Raw genomic sequence first — 17607 nt, forward strand, 5'->3', positions numbered from 1 at the left:
CCAAGATGTTTTAAACAATATGGTTAAGCAGTCCACTGCCCTCTCTCCAAAATATCCATATATGTCATCCGTCAGCCACTTTTCCATCCTTCATCCTCTTCACAGCCACCTTCACTTCCTTCTTGCTAATCTTCTGCACTTCCTGATTCACTAGCTGTCCTCCATCTGTTCTCTGCTCTCATTTTCTACATTCATCGGCTCCTCAAAGTGCTCCTTCCATCTTTAACACACTCTTTTTACTCATTAGTATACATCCATGTCTGTCATTAACCACCCTGACCACCTGCACATCCTTTCCACCTCAATCTCTCTGCCTAATCAATTGATGATAGCCCTTTTTCCTTAGTGTTTGGCCTCACAAACAACTCATTATAAGCCCTTTTCTTTGACGCCCCCACCTTTTCATTGCTAACGTCCTCCTTTGAATACTTTACTGCACTTCTCTTTCCAGAGGATACACCCAACACCTTTTGGCAGTTTCCCTCACCGGTTCAGCTGTACCAGTCATCTGGTAACTCTTCCCTACTACCCAGAGCCTTTTTCAACTCCTTGAACTCTGCACAACGTTCTTCCTTCTTCAAATTCCACATTGTTGGTTCATCCTCACTTTCCCTTTAATACCTTGAATAGCATCCAATGTTTTTTCTCTATCCTGCAGTACGTGTTCATCAAAGCCATTTCCATCCTTTTGGCAAAATCCATTACCGTTTGTCTTTCTGCATTGCTCCCCTTAACACAATAGTTACCCAACAGATTCTCATCACCTCTGTTCCCTTCACCCAAATGTCGATTAAAATCTACTCCAATCACCAATCTTTTCCCCCTGAGAACATGCTCTACCACTTCATTCAACATACTCCAGAATTCCTCTCTCTCTTTTGACATCCAACTTGTGGGCTGACAGTATTCAACATTACCCCTTTGATTCCCAGCTTCAAACTTTCTGACATTCTCTTCTCCTCCACAACACTCTCCACATACTCTTGCTTCAACATTACTCATACTCAGTTTTGGTTCCTATAATAGAACAGTTTGAATCCATCTCCAGTGCTCCTGGCATTCCACCCAACCTCCAGCACACACAATATGTCTATTGTTGTTCTCTTCAATATATCAGCCAGCTCTTCCCTTTGCCAGTCATAGTCCCTAGATGTGAAGCGCCTATTATTACCTTCAAACTCCCACCTTTCCTTTTCTCTCGCTGATTCTAAACATGCAAACATGGCTTCCCCCTTCCTTTGTTCTTAGCCAACAGTAGCACAGTTTCCACTGGCACCCTTTTATCCAACAGCATTGTCATTCTTATCCCAGACCTCGACAGACCAGTATGGACCAGTATCCTGACGCAGTCCTACCCATTTATTTGGGCTGGACTGACGTTTATGCTTTAGAAGTGAAAACTCAACACAACTCATCTGAGTGCTTGTTGTTCAGCTGTCGCACATCATTTTCATTACAGTGAAAGTATGCGACCCAGAATATGTTAATAAAACTGGTGTTTGTGAAGTAGTCACACTCGAACGTCAAGGAAGGTGGTAGGGAAGCAGACTATGCAGACATTTTGGGTTTCCAAGGTGAGCAATTTATTTGCAGTGAACTTAATTTAATGTATAACTTAACAAAACTTTCCCCAAATCAATTCATTTAACAAAACTCAACATAACATGGCTCTGGTGACTCGACTCAGCTCTCCTCTCTCCTGCATCTGGTAGAGACTGGCTTTAAATAGGGCCATCAATTTCCCTCCAATTGCCCAGCCAGTACCACTCACTCAACTGAGGGATCTAAAACTCTACTCAGGTTATCTAAAAACACAAAACCTCTACACACTTCTAATATGCACATTTACACAACTAAATGGCAGTATTAACAAAAGGAAAAACATTCAACAAATCCCTTTAAACATTAACACAAACAAAAGGAAGCATCTCTCTGGAAAAAGAAACCCCTCCACATGGTTTGACCTGATGATGTCATGTGTGACATGATCAGGACTTTAAAATGAGGAAATGCCAAGCGGGCGTTTCCCCACACCTGACACTCATGATGACTGAAAAGACAAACAGAGTAAGTATGAACAAATGACTTAATCTGTAACATAATAAAGTATAAAGAAACATAACTTAGTATTTGTCTTAATTTGCAGAATGTTTGATTTGCCGGCAACAAAACGCTTACACAAACAAACCCGGGATAGTGAGTGAAGCAATGTTACTTGACAAATAGCAAATCATAGCAAATACATAGAAACAGAATAATGTGTACAATGTGCAAAAAAAAGGTAAACACATATGGGACAAATGGAGAGAATTACAACTGCTTCTCCACTTTGTCACACTCCCCCCCCCTTAAGGCACTCACACCTCCATGGAACGGGACAGAAAATCGGCCACCACATTCTTGTGCCCTGGTCTATACTGGATCCTGAAGCGAAATGGCTGTAGGGACAGATACCATCTAGTGATTCTGGCATTAGGGTCTTTCATTCTGTTCATCCATTGTAATGCACGATGGTCAGTTTCCAAAACAAACTCATCACCCATTAGATAGTACTTCAATGTATCCAGAGCCCATTTTATTGCCAGTGCCTCTTTCTCAATAGTGGAATATTTCATTTCCCTAGGAAAGAGCTTACGGCTTATATACACCACTGGTCGTTTATCCTCACCCTCACCCTGCAGCAACACTGCTCCAAGTCCTTCTCCGGAAGCGTCCGTCTGCAAAGTGAATGGCCGGGTAAAATCCGGGCACTGCAAAACAGGTTCACTACACAAACAGTTTTTAAGATCAACAAAAGCTGCATCACACTCGGCAGTCCATTTACCCTTTGTGGGGCTAGATTTGCGAGTAAGGTCACTAAGGACTGCTGCTCTAGCAGAGAAGTTGGGAATGAAGCGGCGATACCACCCCGCCAGACCCAAAAACGATTTCACTTTCCGTTTGGTCGTAGGAGGTGGGTAGGCACTCAGGGCTTCAATCTTTGACACCTGAGGGCGGATGACCCCACCCCCGATGATGTAACCCAAGTACTCCACCTCAGACTTAGCAATGTGACATTTGTGTGCATTTATGACAAGCCCGGCTCTCTTAATCCGTTGAAAGACATCAGAAAGATGCTGAACATGATCCTCCCAGGTCTCGCTAAACACCACAATGTCATCAATGTATGCTGCAGCATACCCATCTGCACCTCTCAAAACCTCGTCCACCAACCTCTGAAATGTGGCTGGTGCACCGTGCAGACCAAAAGGCATTGTTCTGAAGCGATAAAGTCCACTGGGAACTCTAAAAGTTGTCAAATCTTTCGAAGACTCAGTCAAAGGTACTTGCCAGTAGCCCTTGCAAAGGTCTAATGTCGTAAGATACTTAGCGTTCCCCAAACGCTCAATCAGTTCCTCTACTCTTGGCATCGGATAAGCATCAAAAGCAGAAACAGCATTGAGTTTAGAGAAATCCACACAAAATCTCTGTTTAGGGTCATTTTTCTTCGGCACTAGAACCACTGGACTACACCACTCACCTCTAGATGGCTCAATGACCCCCATGTCAAGCATGTCTTCCACCTCTTGTTTTAATGCTGGCATCAGCTTCGCAGGAACCCGTGAGGTGGTGTCCCTAATAGGTTTTTGATTGGGACAGTGGAGACGTATCTCATGTTGGATGAGATTGGTGCAACCTGGTTTGGTGCTAAAAAGATCAGCAGGCATAATTGCTTTCACCTCTGTCTGTTGTTTGGAAGTAAGATGACTCACATCAGGAACTAGTTGTTGACCTGCTGGAGAAGGAAAGAACAGCTCCCGTGGTTCCTCCTCTTCGACCACGGCACGAGCCCAACACTCTAGTGAAGATGCTGGCCGATCACACCATTCTTTCAACAAATTGACATGAAATATCTGATGCTTCTTGCGACGCTCAGGCATGTACAGTTCATAGGTAACTGGACCCACTTTCCTACTGATCACATACGGTCCCTGCCACTTGGCAAGGAGACTGTTCTCAGATGATGGAAGAAGCAGCAAAACCTTTTGTCCCTCTTGAAAAATCCTCCTACGAGCTGCTTTGTCATAACTCTGCTTCTGACGTTGTTGGACACCAACCAGATGAGTATTGGCCAGCTCTTGGAGCTCCTCAAGCTTATCTCTCATTTTCAGTACATATGAAAGAACATTGCATTGTTTTCTGGGATTTGGAGCCTCCCAAGCTTCTTTCAACACATCAAGGGGACCCCGGACAGCGTGGCCATACAAGAGCTGGAAAGGAGAAAACCCTGTGGAAGCTTGAGGTACCTCTCTGTAGGCAAAGAGCAAGAAAGGAAGCCACTGGTCCCAATCCGCTCCTGTATCTATCACAAACTTCCTCAACATAGCTTTAAGGGTTTTGTTGAAACGTTCAACAAGGCCATCTGTTTGTGGGTGGTAGGGAGTTGTCTTAATACCTTTGATCCCCAGCAATCTATAGACTTCTCTCATGAAGTTAGATGTAAAGTTGGACCCTTGATCAGTAATGATTTCTTTTGGGATGCCTACCCTCGAGAACATTTGTATTAAGCAGTTGGCAATCTGACGAGCTTTAACCTTTTTTAAGGGGAAAGCCTCGGGATATCTTGTAGCGTAGTCACACACTACCAAAATACACCTGTGCCCTGCACTGCTCCTCTCTAATGGGCCTATGATGTCCATCGCAACACGAGAGAACGGGGTGTCTATGACTGGCATAGGGATCAGGGGAGCCCTGTCACCTTTCCTTCCGGGTGCTGTTAACTGACACTCGGGACAAGACTTGCAAAACTGCACAGTGTCCGTAAACTGCTGTGGCCAGTAAAATCTAGTTGACATACGAGAGAAGGTTTTGGCTTGACCCAGGTGTCCTGCCCAAGGGACTGAGTGAGCTAACTGCAGTACTGTGGATCTTAAACTCTTAGGCACAACCAACTGGTCTCCAACCCTACTACGGCGATATAATAGCTCGCCCTTTAGGAAAAATAGCTCTCTGCCTCTCTCAGTGACCTCTGTTGTGTTTGTGACACTCTTTAAAAACAGGGGAGCTAGAGATGGATCCTCTCTTTGAAGCTGAGCTATTTCATCAGGTACGACTAGTAATTCATCACATTGTGGCACTGGAACTGGTTCAGTGAACTTTGTCCCATTCAGCTTAGCCTGTCGTCTCTCGGCTCTGCTCTTTCTTATGCGACCCTGACTTAATCCTTCAAAATCAGGAACATCACTGTTAGCGAAAGGAAATTCACCCCAACCTAAACCTTCTTCCGCGTGATGCTTATATTTTGACCTGGTGACTGCTACCATAGACTCAGCTGTAACACTTGGGTTGATTTCCTCTCCCCTGGCTATCAGATCTCGCAAAATGGGAAGATCACGGCCCAACACAACCTGATATGGCAGTTTACTCATAACTCCCACGGAAAGTAAATACAGCTTGCCGTCAATCTGAATATTAATGTTGGCAATTGGGTAATCCACATCATTACCGTGAACACACCAAATTTTTACCTTGCCACAAAATGTAGCATCCCTAGGAAGACATTCCTGCCTAACCAAGGTACGGCTGCTTCCTGAATCCAGAAGAGCCACACATGGCTTTTCCTCAATAAAAACGCATGTGGTGCGCTCATGCTGAGAAGAGGGCGCTGAAGACTCAACTTCATCTTCGACACCCCTTGAAGAAAAGCACATATATGTGTTACTGACAGTCTGACTTGGACAATCTGCCCTAAAGTGACCTGTTTGACCACAGGAGTGACACACTAAAGGTCCACGTTGCTTGATTTCCCTAGCCCGACTACTAGTGGAATTATGGGGGCCCTGCCTGAAATTCCTAGTTTTTTGACTGTTACCACTCTCTGTCCTACCTGCTATTACAGGGGCTAATTGTTTGGGACTTGCATAGTTCTTTAGTGGCCGACGGGCTGCAAGAAAAGCGTCAGCCAGCTCTGCTGCTTGCTTAGACGTGGTTGGGTTATGCTCCTTTATCCACGTGCGCAGTTCAGGATTGAGAACTCTCAGGAACTGCTCTAAAACAATGACGTCACCTATTTCATCTTTGGACTTTTCTCTTGGAACTATCCACTTATCATACAGTTCTTTCAAGCGTGTCCTTAACTCTTTAGGTGTCTCGCCATCGCCCAACGTAGTGGAGCGAAATCGGAGTCTGTAAGTCTCTGCACATATTTCAAACTTTTCAAGAACAGCTTTCTTCACCTTTACATAGTCCATAATCTCATCAATGTCCATGGCTACAAAAGCAGCTCGTGCCTTACCAGTGAGAAGTGGAGCAAGATGTAATGCCCAATCCTCGTGTGGCCACTGGCACCCGCTTGCGATCCTCTCAAAGGTTGTTAGGTAATGCTCAATGTCTTCGTCCTCATTATAAGGCTGCATTTTAGGCCATTTCCAAACTGGTGGTCTTGTTAAGGAGGCAGACTGAGATGCTGTTGCGGCCTCCATGACGTTAGATTGTAACTGAGGCATTGCTGGATGCTCCGCAGTAGGCCTCAAACGTGTCTCTGAATCTGCTGTTGCACCTTCCACCAACAGCTGATGCTCTCGACGTTCTGATTGCACTTCCTGCTGGAGCTGAGTGAACAGGTGCTGAATTTTCCGCCAGCGATCTTCCTGCCGCTGCTTCTCCAGTTCCCATTGGGCCTCTCTGTCGCTTTGTTGCCTCATAAAACCACGCAGGAGGTTTGAAAGTTCAGCAAGGCTATGCAGTTCAGTACCTTGCTCTTGCTCTGCTTCCTCTAGCTGATTGAGCACTGGAGGCTCCTCACTTGCAGAGTCCATTGGCACTTGGTGCTTTTTTGGTCTGGCCCCTTTCTGCATTGCTGCTACCTACTGGCCTGGAGCCACTGCTGCCACCATTTTTGAAGTAGTCACACTCGAACGTCAAGGAAGGTGGTAGGGAAGCGGACTATGCAGACATTTTGGGTTTCCAAGGTGAGCAATTTATTTGCAGTGAACTTAATTTAACGTATAACTTAACAAAACTTTCCCCAAATCAATTCATTTAACTTAACAAAACTTTTCATAACTTAACAAAACTTTCCCCAAATCAATTCATTTAACAAAACTCAACATAACATGGCTCTGGTGACACAGCTCACCTCTCCTCTCTCCTGCATCTGGTAGAGACTGGCTTTAAATAGGGCCATCAATTTCCCTCCAATTGCCCAGCCAGTACCACTCACTTGAGTGAGTGGTACTGGCTGGGCAATTGGAGATTGTTTTTAGATAACCTGAGTAGAGTTTTAGATCCCTCAGTTGACTGAGGGATCTAAAACTCTACTCAGGTTATCTAAAAACACAAAACCTCTACACACTTCTAATATGCACATTTACACAACTAAATGGCAGTATTAACAAAAGGAAAAACATTCAACAAATCCCTTTAAACATTAACACAAACAAAAGGAAGCATCTCTCTGGAAAAAGAAACCCCTCCACATGGTTTGACCTGATGATGTCATGTGTGACATGATCAGGACTTTAAAATGAGGAAATGCCAAGCGGGCGTTTCCCCACACCTGACACTCATGATGACTGAAAAGACAAACAGAGTAAGTATGAACAAATGACTTAATCTGTAACATAATAAAGTATAAAGAAACATAACTTAGTATTTGTCTTAATTTGCAGAATGTTTGATTTGCCGGCAACAAAACGCTTACACAAACAAACCCGGGATAGTGAGTGAAGCAATGTTACTTGACAAATAGCAAATCATAGCAAATACATAGAAACAGAATAATGTGTACAATGTGCAAAAAAAAGGTAAACACATATGGGACAAATGGAGAGAATTACAACTGCTTCTCCACTTTGTCACAGTGTTCTGCAGACTCAGCCATGTTAGTCTGCTGTTATACAAATGCTATCTCTCATCAGCTTGCTGTGTTGTTCATCACTGAGCCACAACTCTACCAGCACGTGGTCTGAGTGGAGTCGGTGACATTTTCAAGTTAAAGCAGTTTCTGTGTCATGTGTATGTTCTCAGCAGAATTACACTACTGAGTGTACCATATCTTCTATTTCTATATGCTAAACATTTACGATTTCCTTGAAAACAATTTAATTAGTTAAAATAAATGACAATGTTTCTCAAGTATAGATACACAAAGATGCCTTTGACAAAATGTTTTAAAATGAGCAGCACTCAAACATACGGAAAAAAAATTAAGACGGACTTTTGCGAGATCTCGCAAAAGTCCGTCTTAATTTTTTTCTCTCCCATGTCCCCTGCGGGGCTCCGTACAAACAACCCGATGACTGTTTTAAAAGAAAGTTAAGGGAATAAACATGACATTTAATTATAATGATGTTATTAACCAACTTTAGATGGAATAATGCCAACCAGTGCAGAGGAGAGAGGTCTACAGAAGAAAAGACTGGAAGCTAACACTGGTCAAGATGCTGTGGATTTCTGGTTTTGATTTAATTAAGAGATGTTACTGAGGATGTGCAGCAGCAGCGGACTGAGAGGACTAAAACCACTGACGATCAAAGATTGGTTAATGGCTTAGGATGAATAATCTCAACTGGTTGGAAGCAAGGAGGTCTGCAGGAGAAGAGAAAGGAAGTTAATGAAGTGAAGTTTAGGATTGCAAGATTTAAGCACACAAGTGTGTGCTGATGTGTTTCTGAAGTCTTCCTAGTTATTTTCCAGAGTAGATGACTTTTAGGGGCATTGGATTGGCAAGCAGCAATCCAGGGAGAGACAGAGGGATTTGATGGAGAGTGGGCAGAGAGGTGGGCTACTGGGACGGCCTTGTTATTGTTGTTGTAGCAGTTCTCTGTTTGGATTTAACCCCTTAACTCCATAATATTCGATAGATACAGGGTTTTGGTTTTTTTTGAGACTTCTATTACATCACCAGTATGATTTCTTTCCCTCCTGAAAAATCAAAATAAATTGCACAATACATTTATAAGCATTTTAAAAAAAAGGCAGATATAGCAAATACGATACAAATTAAAAGTCATACATGGAGATAATTTTTTCTTTTAACAATAAACTCTCCATTTAAAAAAAGAAATTTCTTGCAATGATTTTGTATTTCAGGCTATAAGGGGTTAATGAGTTAAGCCAGCTGTGCTCTTCAGTCTCTTTAACAAAAAAGTCAGCAAATATTTTGGGAAACAACACACAGGCATAAAGCAGGAGGCTGGGAAACAAGAACCAAATGTGCAGAAAGTAACAAAAGTATAGCTAATAAAGACCTATTTAATGTTGGTGGTAAAGAACAAGGTGGTAAACCCATTGTTTCAGACTGGGTGCACAAGCTGATCTTTTAATGCAGCTTCGTTGATGAGACACTCCACAGCAGTAAGCCTGGGTTTTATTGGTTTCTCCATGTAGGAAGATGGGTTTGGTTATACACAATTGTAGGTTTGTTTAGCTCCATGAAGATAAAGGTTATCGAGGTTGTGGTGTGTGTTATATTTGAAAGACTGTTTTATATCTTGAAACAGCCGTACTTTACACAAGACTGAAAAAACAAACAGGGCTAAGAATAAAGTAAGAAGATGTCGATTAAAAACTTTGTTCTTAGAAGATAACGTACAATCATGTCGAAAAATGTTTTCCATATCAGGGCATCATTTAAAAAAGATCTTAAAAAGATCTTGTCCTTAATCTAACCGCAGGTATGAAACCATTTCACTATTTAAGAAGAATAAAGCCAAAATGAAGAATCAATCTGTGAAGAAGTGCACCTAATCATTCAGCTTTTAGAACAACCTTTAGCAACAAATTCTTCTCTGTGTTAATTTAATAGTCCCTCACATTGCCTTGGTCCACTCATCTGTACAATATCACTTCAGTTCATTGAGGTTTTTGGGCATTTGTTAAAGCTCTCTTCAGTTCCCACCACAGCATTTCAAATAGGCTGAGGTCTGGACTTTTGACTGGGCCATCCCTTTATCTGTGTTCTTTTCTTTTTCAGCCATTCTGTTGGTGTGTTTGGGATCATTGGACTTTATTTACCAATATGTCTGTGGAACTGTTCTTACCCTGTGTAAAAACAATTGTGTATGCAAAGTTATTTCATTTATGAAGCATGTGACTATTTCTGTTTTTCATATGTTTGTAAATCATAATTATTCTGAACCAGTAGGTGTGCGCAATCTGCATGCAATCTGCGAGAAAGTCTGACTTAAGAAACGTAAACAATTTTGTACAAAGAGAAAGTCAGAAAGGAGCAGCTTTCCATAGTGTTTATATAGGAGTGACGACATAAGAACTAAGGCTTGGCTGAAACTGGCTCATGCATCAGACAATGGCTGTCCTGAACTTATAGAGCGTATGTCCAATTTATGCACAAATCTGTGCATAAATTGGACATACAAACATTACACTCAAAAATCTGATTTTTGGTACCTGAATTTTTTCATACTGGAACAAATGAGAATTTGAAACTATGAAACTTTGGCCGTGCGTGTACAAATGGCTGTCTATGGAAGTATACACAAGTCTTTAAAATTATTGAATAAATAAATTGCATAACTTGCATTGCAAAAACTAAAAATAAAAAATGAAATGATAAATGCAAAGATTTCAAAAACAATACCGGGAAAAAAACAATATAGTTGATGTGCTGTAATTAAATTGAATAATTTATTCACTGTAATATTCTTCAGTGCCACGTCATGGTGCCAATGCCTGCAGCTTCCTAATATTTATTCCTACAAAGCTATTATTCAACTTCATTTTTAGTGATATAGTGCCAAATCATAACAACAGTTCCCTCAAGACTCTTTATATTCTAAAGTAAAGACATTACAAAAATACAGAGAAAGCCCAACAATCTGATGACCCCATATGAGCAAGTACTTTGGTGACAGTGGGAAGGAAAAACTCCCTCTTAACAGGAAGTAGACAGGGTCATGGAGGGGTGGCCATCTACAACAACTGGATATTGTTAAGTGGAGATAGAACGAAAACACGCTGTGGAAAAGAGCCAGAGGTTAATAACAACTATTGATTAAATGATGTGTGGTGTATAAACACATGGTAAGTGGGGAAAAAGGTGAAGTAGGAAACAATCAATTATAGTGCAAGAGGCCTAGGCTCCTGGGGGACTCCCATGATGTGATGATTCAGGGTCACCTGATCTAGCCCTTGCAATGCGCTTTGTCAAAAAGGAACGTTTTAAGCCTAATCTTAAAAGTAGTACTGCTAGCCTAAAGGCCCTTGGTAAACAGCCCGTTAATATCAGAATCAGAATCAGCATACTTTATTAATCCCTAGGGAACTTATGTGAGCTATTACAGTTGCTCCAGTACAGTAACATTAACAAAAATAGACCAACCTATTTAACAAGACAATATGTTAAGATATAAGGAATAGCACAACGTATACAAATCACCAAATAATAAATATCCAGGGTTGGCAGATATAATTAGAAATAAATATCACGGAAATTGACAGCAATATTACCAAGTAAGTAAGAGTGTGTGCAGAAAGGATGTAACTATTGCAGTGTTTACAGTGTAGTGGATGGAGGAATTGTACAGGGAGACGGCCACAGGCAGGAATGATTTCTGATCATATTTAAGATTGAAGCATTAATTAAGAGTACGACGTCTTTGAGCAGTCTTATAGGAATGGGGCAGATGATATGGTTGGGAGAAAGTAATTACTGAAGTTAAGTCAGGAAGATCAATTGGACAAAAGTCCTTCCTATTGGGGACCCATTTCTCATATAAGTTATTAATCAAACTTCTACTTTCATTTATAGCTTTGATTAAGAATAAAGCTGATTTACTATTAGTAAATATGGAAAAGCTCTGTTATAGCACTGCCTAGTGTCATACACTTTGGGTTGCATGGATAGAGGCTTATGAAATTAAGAACAGATTGTGATCACACCTAGAGGGTATCCACACTGATCTTTGACCTTTGTGCTTCAGAAAATGTGGGAAGGCTTGCCACCCCTGCCAAAAAACTGGAGGACACGATCCGTTTGGCTGAGCTGGTGATTGAGGTGCTTCAGCAGAATGAGGAACATCATGCTGAGGTCAGTGTGCTGGTACATGCATATAGCCACACCATGTCCCTACTCCATTGTAGACGTTCTACATATTTGTCTCCAATGCAATGTTAAAATAAAAAGGTCTACAGAGCTCCTCAACATTTGTTTTCAAAGATAAACTGAACACGTTTTTTTGTCTCGTTGCAGACTGAAGTTAGGTAGTTGTATAACTTTACTTGAATGATAAATACAAAGCTTCTCACTGCTACCTACCTGCGTTAAACTATCATTCTCCATGTTATCTGCACAATAGGCCACAAAGTACATATTCTAAAGTGCAAGTAGGTTTATAAAAGCAGGGGAAACGCTTTGCTCTGCTGTGTATGCTGTGCTGTTTAGCTACATTTTTGTCACTTTTCTGTAACTAAAACAAAGCTGACTTACTGCTTCTCTACTTTTTATTCCAATCACTTATTTGTTTTGCGGGGAATTGTTTGAACAGGGAAAAGAGGTATGTGATTGTCTTGGTGCCATATACCCCATTCCCTACCCTACCCTCAATATACCCATAGAACCTGTGCATGCACTTATTGACACAGCTATTGTTGTTGAGGAATATTAATATTTCCCTTTTCAACAATGACACAAACCCATTTCAGCTTGTTGTCACTGCCATTCAAGTACTTGGAGAGGTGCTCGTTAGATTCGAAGCTTGCAACAGTTTTGCCTTCATTATTGAAGAGCAGACACAAGTACTTAGGCAGTGTGTTTATTTGTCCAAAGCATTAAGCTAGTATGTTTGGAGAAAGCAAGGGGGAAAACAGATTTTCCTATATTCTAACGATGTACTTTGCTTTCTAAGAGCCTACCACAAATCATCCCAGAATATAACAGCATGTTTATTGTGTTTAGTCATTGACATTTACTTATCCTACTCAGTAATTCATCTATCATGGAGATGTACATGTTCTTTTCAGTAAATCCACCAAGTAAGTTTGGTGAGGGTGTTTCTCATCCTTCCTTTTTTAAACAAATTTGCTTTGGACCTTTCAGCACACATAATGGAGGATATGAGCCATCTTTCACACTATGACCATGCCCCTTGCATTTCAGCAAAATTCCTTTCCCTGCTGCTCCAGTGAAACTTTAAACCAGTGTACATGACTCCAGCCCAAACGTGTTGAAATATTCTGTTACAGTTTATTTTCTCTTGAGTTTTTGATCCTGGTTTATCCATGTACAACCCTAATTCTTCAAAATTTAGGATACTGTGTCAAATGTAAATTTAAAATATAATACTCTAAATTGTGAGAATGTTGAATATACAGTAACATTAAAACATTTAGAGGCTTAAGGCCAAAAATCAGTATTGGCTAACCATGGCCTTCAGGTCTCAGGCAGCACTTTCAGAAATAAAGTGATTCAGGAAGTCTCTGGGCCTGAGCTCATTTAAAATGGACTAAAGCAAACTGGAAAACTATTCTGTGGTCAGACACATCAAATGTGGGCACCTCAACCTCTTGGAAAAAATAGCACACGGACCAAATGGCTTATTATATGTGAGGAGTTCAAAAGTCTGCATCTCTGATGGTATGGGAGTAGATTATTGCCCATGGCAACAGCCGCTTGGACATCAATGCTGAAGGTATATCCACAGTGTATAGCGGTCACTCAAAAACTGATTCTTTACCCCCAATAAACACCAAGCAAAGTGAACTGATTTAAATAATGAATCATTAAGAAAAGTGTACTTGGTTTAAACTGAATATATACCAGTCAAGTACATTTAATTTGGCCAGATTATAATAAATGTAACATTTCACATTGTACGTTTTACTATTATATGAAAAATGTACATATAATTAAATCAGTTAAAGTCAGGAACTTTTTGCTTGTTTGTTAGTTTATATGTTTTCGCTGCCATATGCTTCCTAGCATCTTATCAGACAAGAATGGCGTAACATTCCCCTCCCAAAAGTCCGGAAATCTGTCTCTTGAGGTCCCAGATGTTTACTGACTGTTGTTAAAAGGAGATGGGAAGCTAAAGTGATAAACACGCCTGTCTCCCAGCTTTATTGAGACATGTTGATTTGATATGTTTTCCATGTTATTTTGTGGATAAAATATAAGTTTATGACATTGAAGAATGTTGCATTCTGTTTTTACTAATATATGTTACACAGCACCCTTGCTTTGGAATTGGGGTTGGTTTTCCTCTCATGTAATCACCAGCTTTAACTTGACTTAGACTTTGCACTCTAATCCTAATAACTGGAATTAAGTTATAAAATTCATTGTAAAACTGCAACAGTTTTTTTTTTTTTACTATTTTGTGAAAAAAGTTGAAATGATATAATAGTTGAAATAGTTGAAATAGTTGAAATGTGGAGATTGCAGTTGTTTCAAACAAACTGCCACAGCTGTTATATACCCTCCACAAAATGCCTTGGGTAGATGCTTACATTCTTCTTCAGAATCTGTTTTAGTTACAAGGAAATTATTTCTCTATTAGCACATAAACACTGTGCTAACATGTGGTTATAAGTAAAAGGTTGCAGCAGATGGCCCCGCCCCTCCCTGAGCCTGGTTCTGCTGGAGGTTTCTTCCTGTTAAAAGGGAGTTTTTCCTTCCCACTGTCACCAAAGTGCTGCTCATAGGGGGTCATATGATTGTTGAGTTTTTCTCTGTATGTATTATTGTACGATCTACTGTACAATGTGTTATTGTGATTTGGCGCTATGTAAATAAAATTGAATTGAATTGAAAGGATGGTGCACAATGCTGCATCTGGACAGAGGGAAAAAAACATGCAAATGTGAAAGAGTGGATTTGTTCAAAAAGAAATTTCTAGCAGTGGACGGATGGGAGGATATCGATGATTACAACCTTGTGTAGTGAAGAGTATCTATGTTGTATCACAAGACACAAAGGCTCATCAGTTTGTTTCACTAGCTCATCTACACAAGGCATTTTGGAGCAGCCAAGGCAGTTTGTTTGAAACAAGACTGTAGACCTGCACGAGGCATCAGCAGAAGGTTGGTGAGAAAGTGACAACTTTGGTACAATTATCTGGAAATGACAAAAATATGAAATGATCAGCTTCATGCAAGATCTTGCCTCATTAGTTGAGGATGATCATGAGAAAGGTGGGGGCCCACCAGGTTCGTTTTTAAGTTTGAGGGGCCAATGGATGGGGGCATGAAACGTCTTGGAGGACCTCCTGTAGGACATTTGTGGAGGGATCTTAAGCTTTGAGTTCCCATGCAGCAGCCCAGAAACCTAAAGGATTTAGAGAGTTTCTTCAAAGAGGAGTGGGTCAAAATCCCCTCTTGGTGACCAACTACAGTAAATGTCCTACCACTGTGCTTGCCAAGTTTCTCCACCAATTACTAAGTTATGTTTTGTTGGGAATCAAACACTTACTTGGCTCAATGAGATGCAAATGATTTTTTTATTTCGTAGTATTTCTGGTTGGTAATCTGTCTCTCCTCATTAAAATGAAACAAACAAAATTAGAGACTGTGCATTTCTTTATAAGTGAGTAAGCTTGCAAAATTTGCAGGGGAATGTTTTTTATTGTAATAACAAGACTGATGATTACAAAAACAATGACTGGCACTAACTGAATGTGATTCATCCGCTGCTAACTGCTCCCAGTATACCACCCTCCCACACCACTTCCAGTACTAGAGAGAACATTCAAATGACAGTGTTAAAAGCTTGGTGTGAATAGACAAACAGTTTGGATCCTCAGGGTCCCTCTTAAAAGGCCTGGCAAGAGTAAGGGTGCCTGGAGAAAACTCAGTGTATTTGATGAGAGTAGCCAGGTTGCGACCAGTCACTGCACTGCACATATTTGATGGGGAGATACAAGTGTGGCACAGTTCAACAGCTCCTTTCTTTTGATTGACTTGCTGAAGAAGCTGCGGGTGAGTGTTTAAGTAGGTCCCTGCCAAGTCTGTCAAGGAGCTGCTGCTGTTTCCTCTGTGGGACAACAGAAAGCATGTGATTTTTTTTCCACACTCTTGGTGTTTCTGTTCCGAGTGGTGAAGAATCCCTCCCCGGAGATTGTGCAGTAAAGTCATTGAGGCAACAACTTGATTTCATATGATGAAAAGTGTGTGAGAGCCTTTGAATCTCATTTCCTGTAGAGGCTAAAGATGAAATAAATCTCCAAATTCTCAAAGATGTGTCCAGTGGGGTCGCTCATACTGCATTAACTGTCTTCTTACACTCTCAGCTCCATACTTACCTCTGACTTTTTTCCCCGCTCTCTTCCCCTCTTTCCATCTGAAGGCCTTTGCATGGTGGTCAGATCTGATGGTGGAACATGCTGAGACCTTCATGTGTCTCTATTCGACCGAGATGGATGCAGCTCTTGAAGTTCAGCCACCTGACAGCTGGGACAGTTTCCCTCTCTTCCAGCTGCTCAATGACTTTCTGAGGATGGACTGTGAGTGTATGGCTATTCAAAAAAGTATATTCAGATGTAGTGACTGATGAAGTGATTTTGCTAGGGCTGGAGGTCTGAAGGGTGTAATCTAAGGGAACATCCTTAATTACACACAGTAAATACACACATGGATTAGACCTTCTGAGCATTATGCTCTGTTTAAGCAATGATGAAGATAAGTTTTTAATTGCTGAAGATTTTTTCAGTTTGTAGTACAAATAGTCTATTTAGTAGACTGCACATACCTTCTTTGTGACAGCGTATTTAAGAGTTTTTAAAATATTTCTGTATTTATCCAGGAAAAACTGAATGTAAATTTTGGTTGGGCAGTATTTAATGAAAGTTTTTTACTGCCTCTAAAGAAAAAAAAAATGTAATAAAAAATTCAACCTGAAACTTTAAAACTAATCCTGATTTTAGTTCCTCTGTGATAGTCTAAATTCTGTACTCAATTTATCCCTATTCAGAAAAAAACACTACATTTAAGAATTAACAACAATATAGTCCAGACTAAAAATCCACCACAATCAAATTGACGACTATGTGCAGTACCATGCTCCCTCCATCCTATGATGATTTCATTCATATTACTACCACTACTACTTTACTGTACATTTGCCTTATTTTTAAGGTTGACCAACTTAAATAACTTCATATTGTTGGCATGTTTAATTGACAGTAGTGCATCACGTTGAATATAATCATCATATGTTGCAATTTGTTCTTGCCATCCCTGGTCATAGGTAAAGATGAGGGCATTATTAAATAGGAATTACACTGCATATTTCAAATGTACTTAATAATCAGTTAAATCAAGGACAGTACCATTGTACATGTACATGTACATTACGTGAGTAAATGCTCTTACATTCAACTGCTGCATCTTTGTAGGTAAACCTCATTTGGCACTAACATCACTGACAAATCAGTGACAAACAGCAAAAAAAGCATCTCCACACTACTGAGCCCAAACGTTTTTTAACATGTACATATATTTACAGCAGTTTTGTGTGTGTGTGTGTGTGTGTGTGTGTGTGTGTGTGTGTGTGTGTGTGTGTGTGTGTGTGTGTGTGTGTGTGTGTGTGTTGGTGTTGCCGACGGTTGCTGCAGGCCACTCATCTCTCTAATGAACTGCATACACTTGCCTGCAGGAACACTGTCCATGCAAAAG

At 40.7% G+C, this 17607-nt stretch overlaps 1 protein-coding gene across 8 annotated transcripts in view; it reads left to right on the forward strand.

Annotated features, from left to right (window-relative positions):
- LOC113023063 (calcium-dependent secretion activator 1) overlaps positions 1-17607 on the forward strand; it is a 361073-nt gene that overhangs the window by 240662 nt on the left and 102804 nt on the right. For 6 of the 8 annotated variants that reach the window (XR_003272492.1, XM_026169138.1, XM_026169133.1 and 3 more), the window contains 3 exons: positions 11922-12028; positions 12486-12494; positions 16280-16436. Coding sequence is in view for 7 of the 8 variants with exons in the window: in XM_026169138.1 (XP_026024923.1) it covers positions 11922-12028; positions 12486-12494; positions 16280-16436 (273 nt within the window). In the remaining variant the exon portion in view is untranslated. The remainder of the gene's footprint in view (positions 1-11921; positions 12029-12485; positions 12495-16279; positions 16437-17607) is intronic. The other 2 variants (XM_026169134.1, XM_026169137.1) reach the window with 1 other exon arrangement.

The sequence above is a fragment of the Astatotilapia calliptera genome, chromosome 5, assembly GCF_900246225.1.
Source record: "Astatotilapia calliptera chromosome 5, fAstCal1.2, whole genome shotgun sequence".
NCBI lineage: Eukaryota > Metazoa > Chordata > Actinopteri > Cichliformes > Cichlidae > Astatotilapia > Astatotilapia calliptera.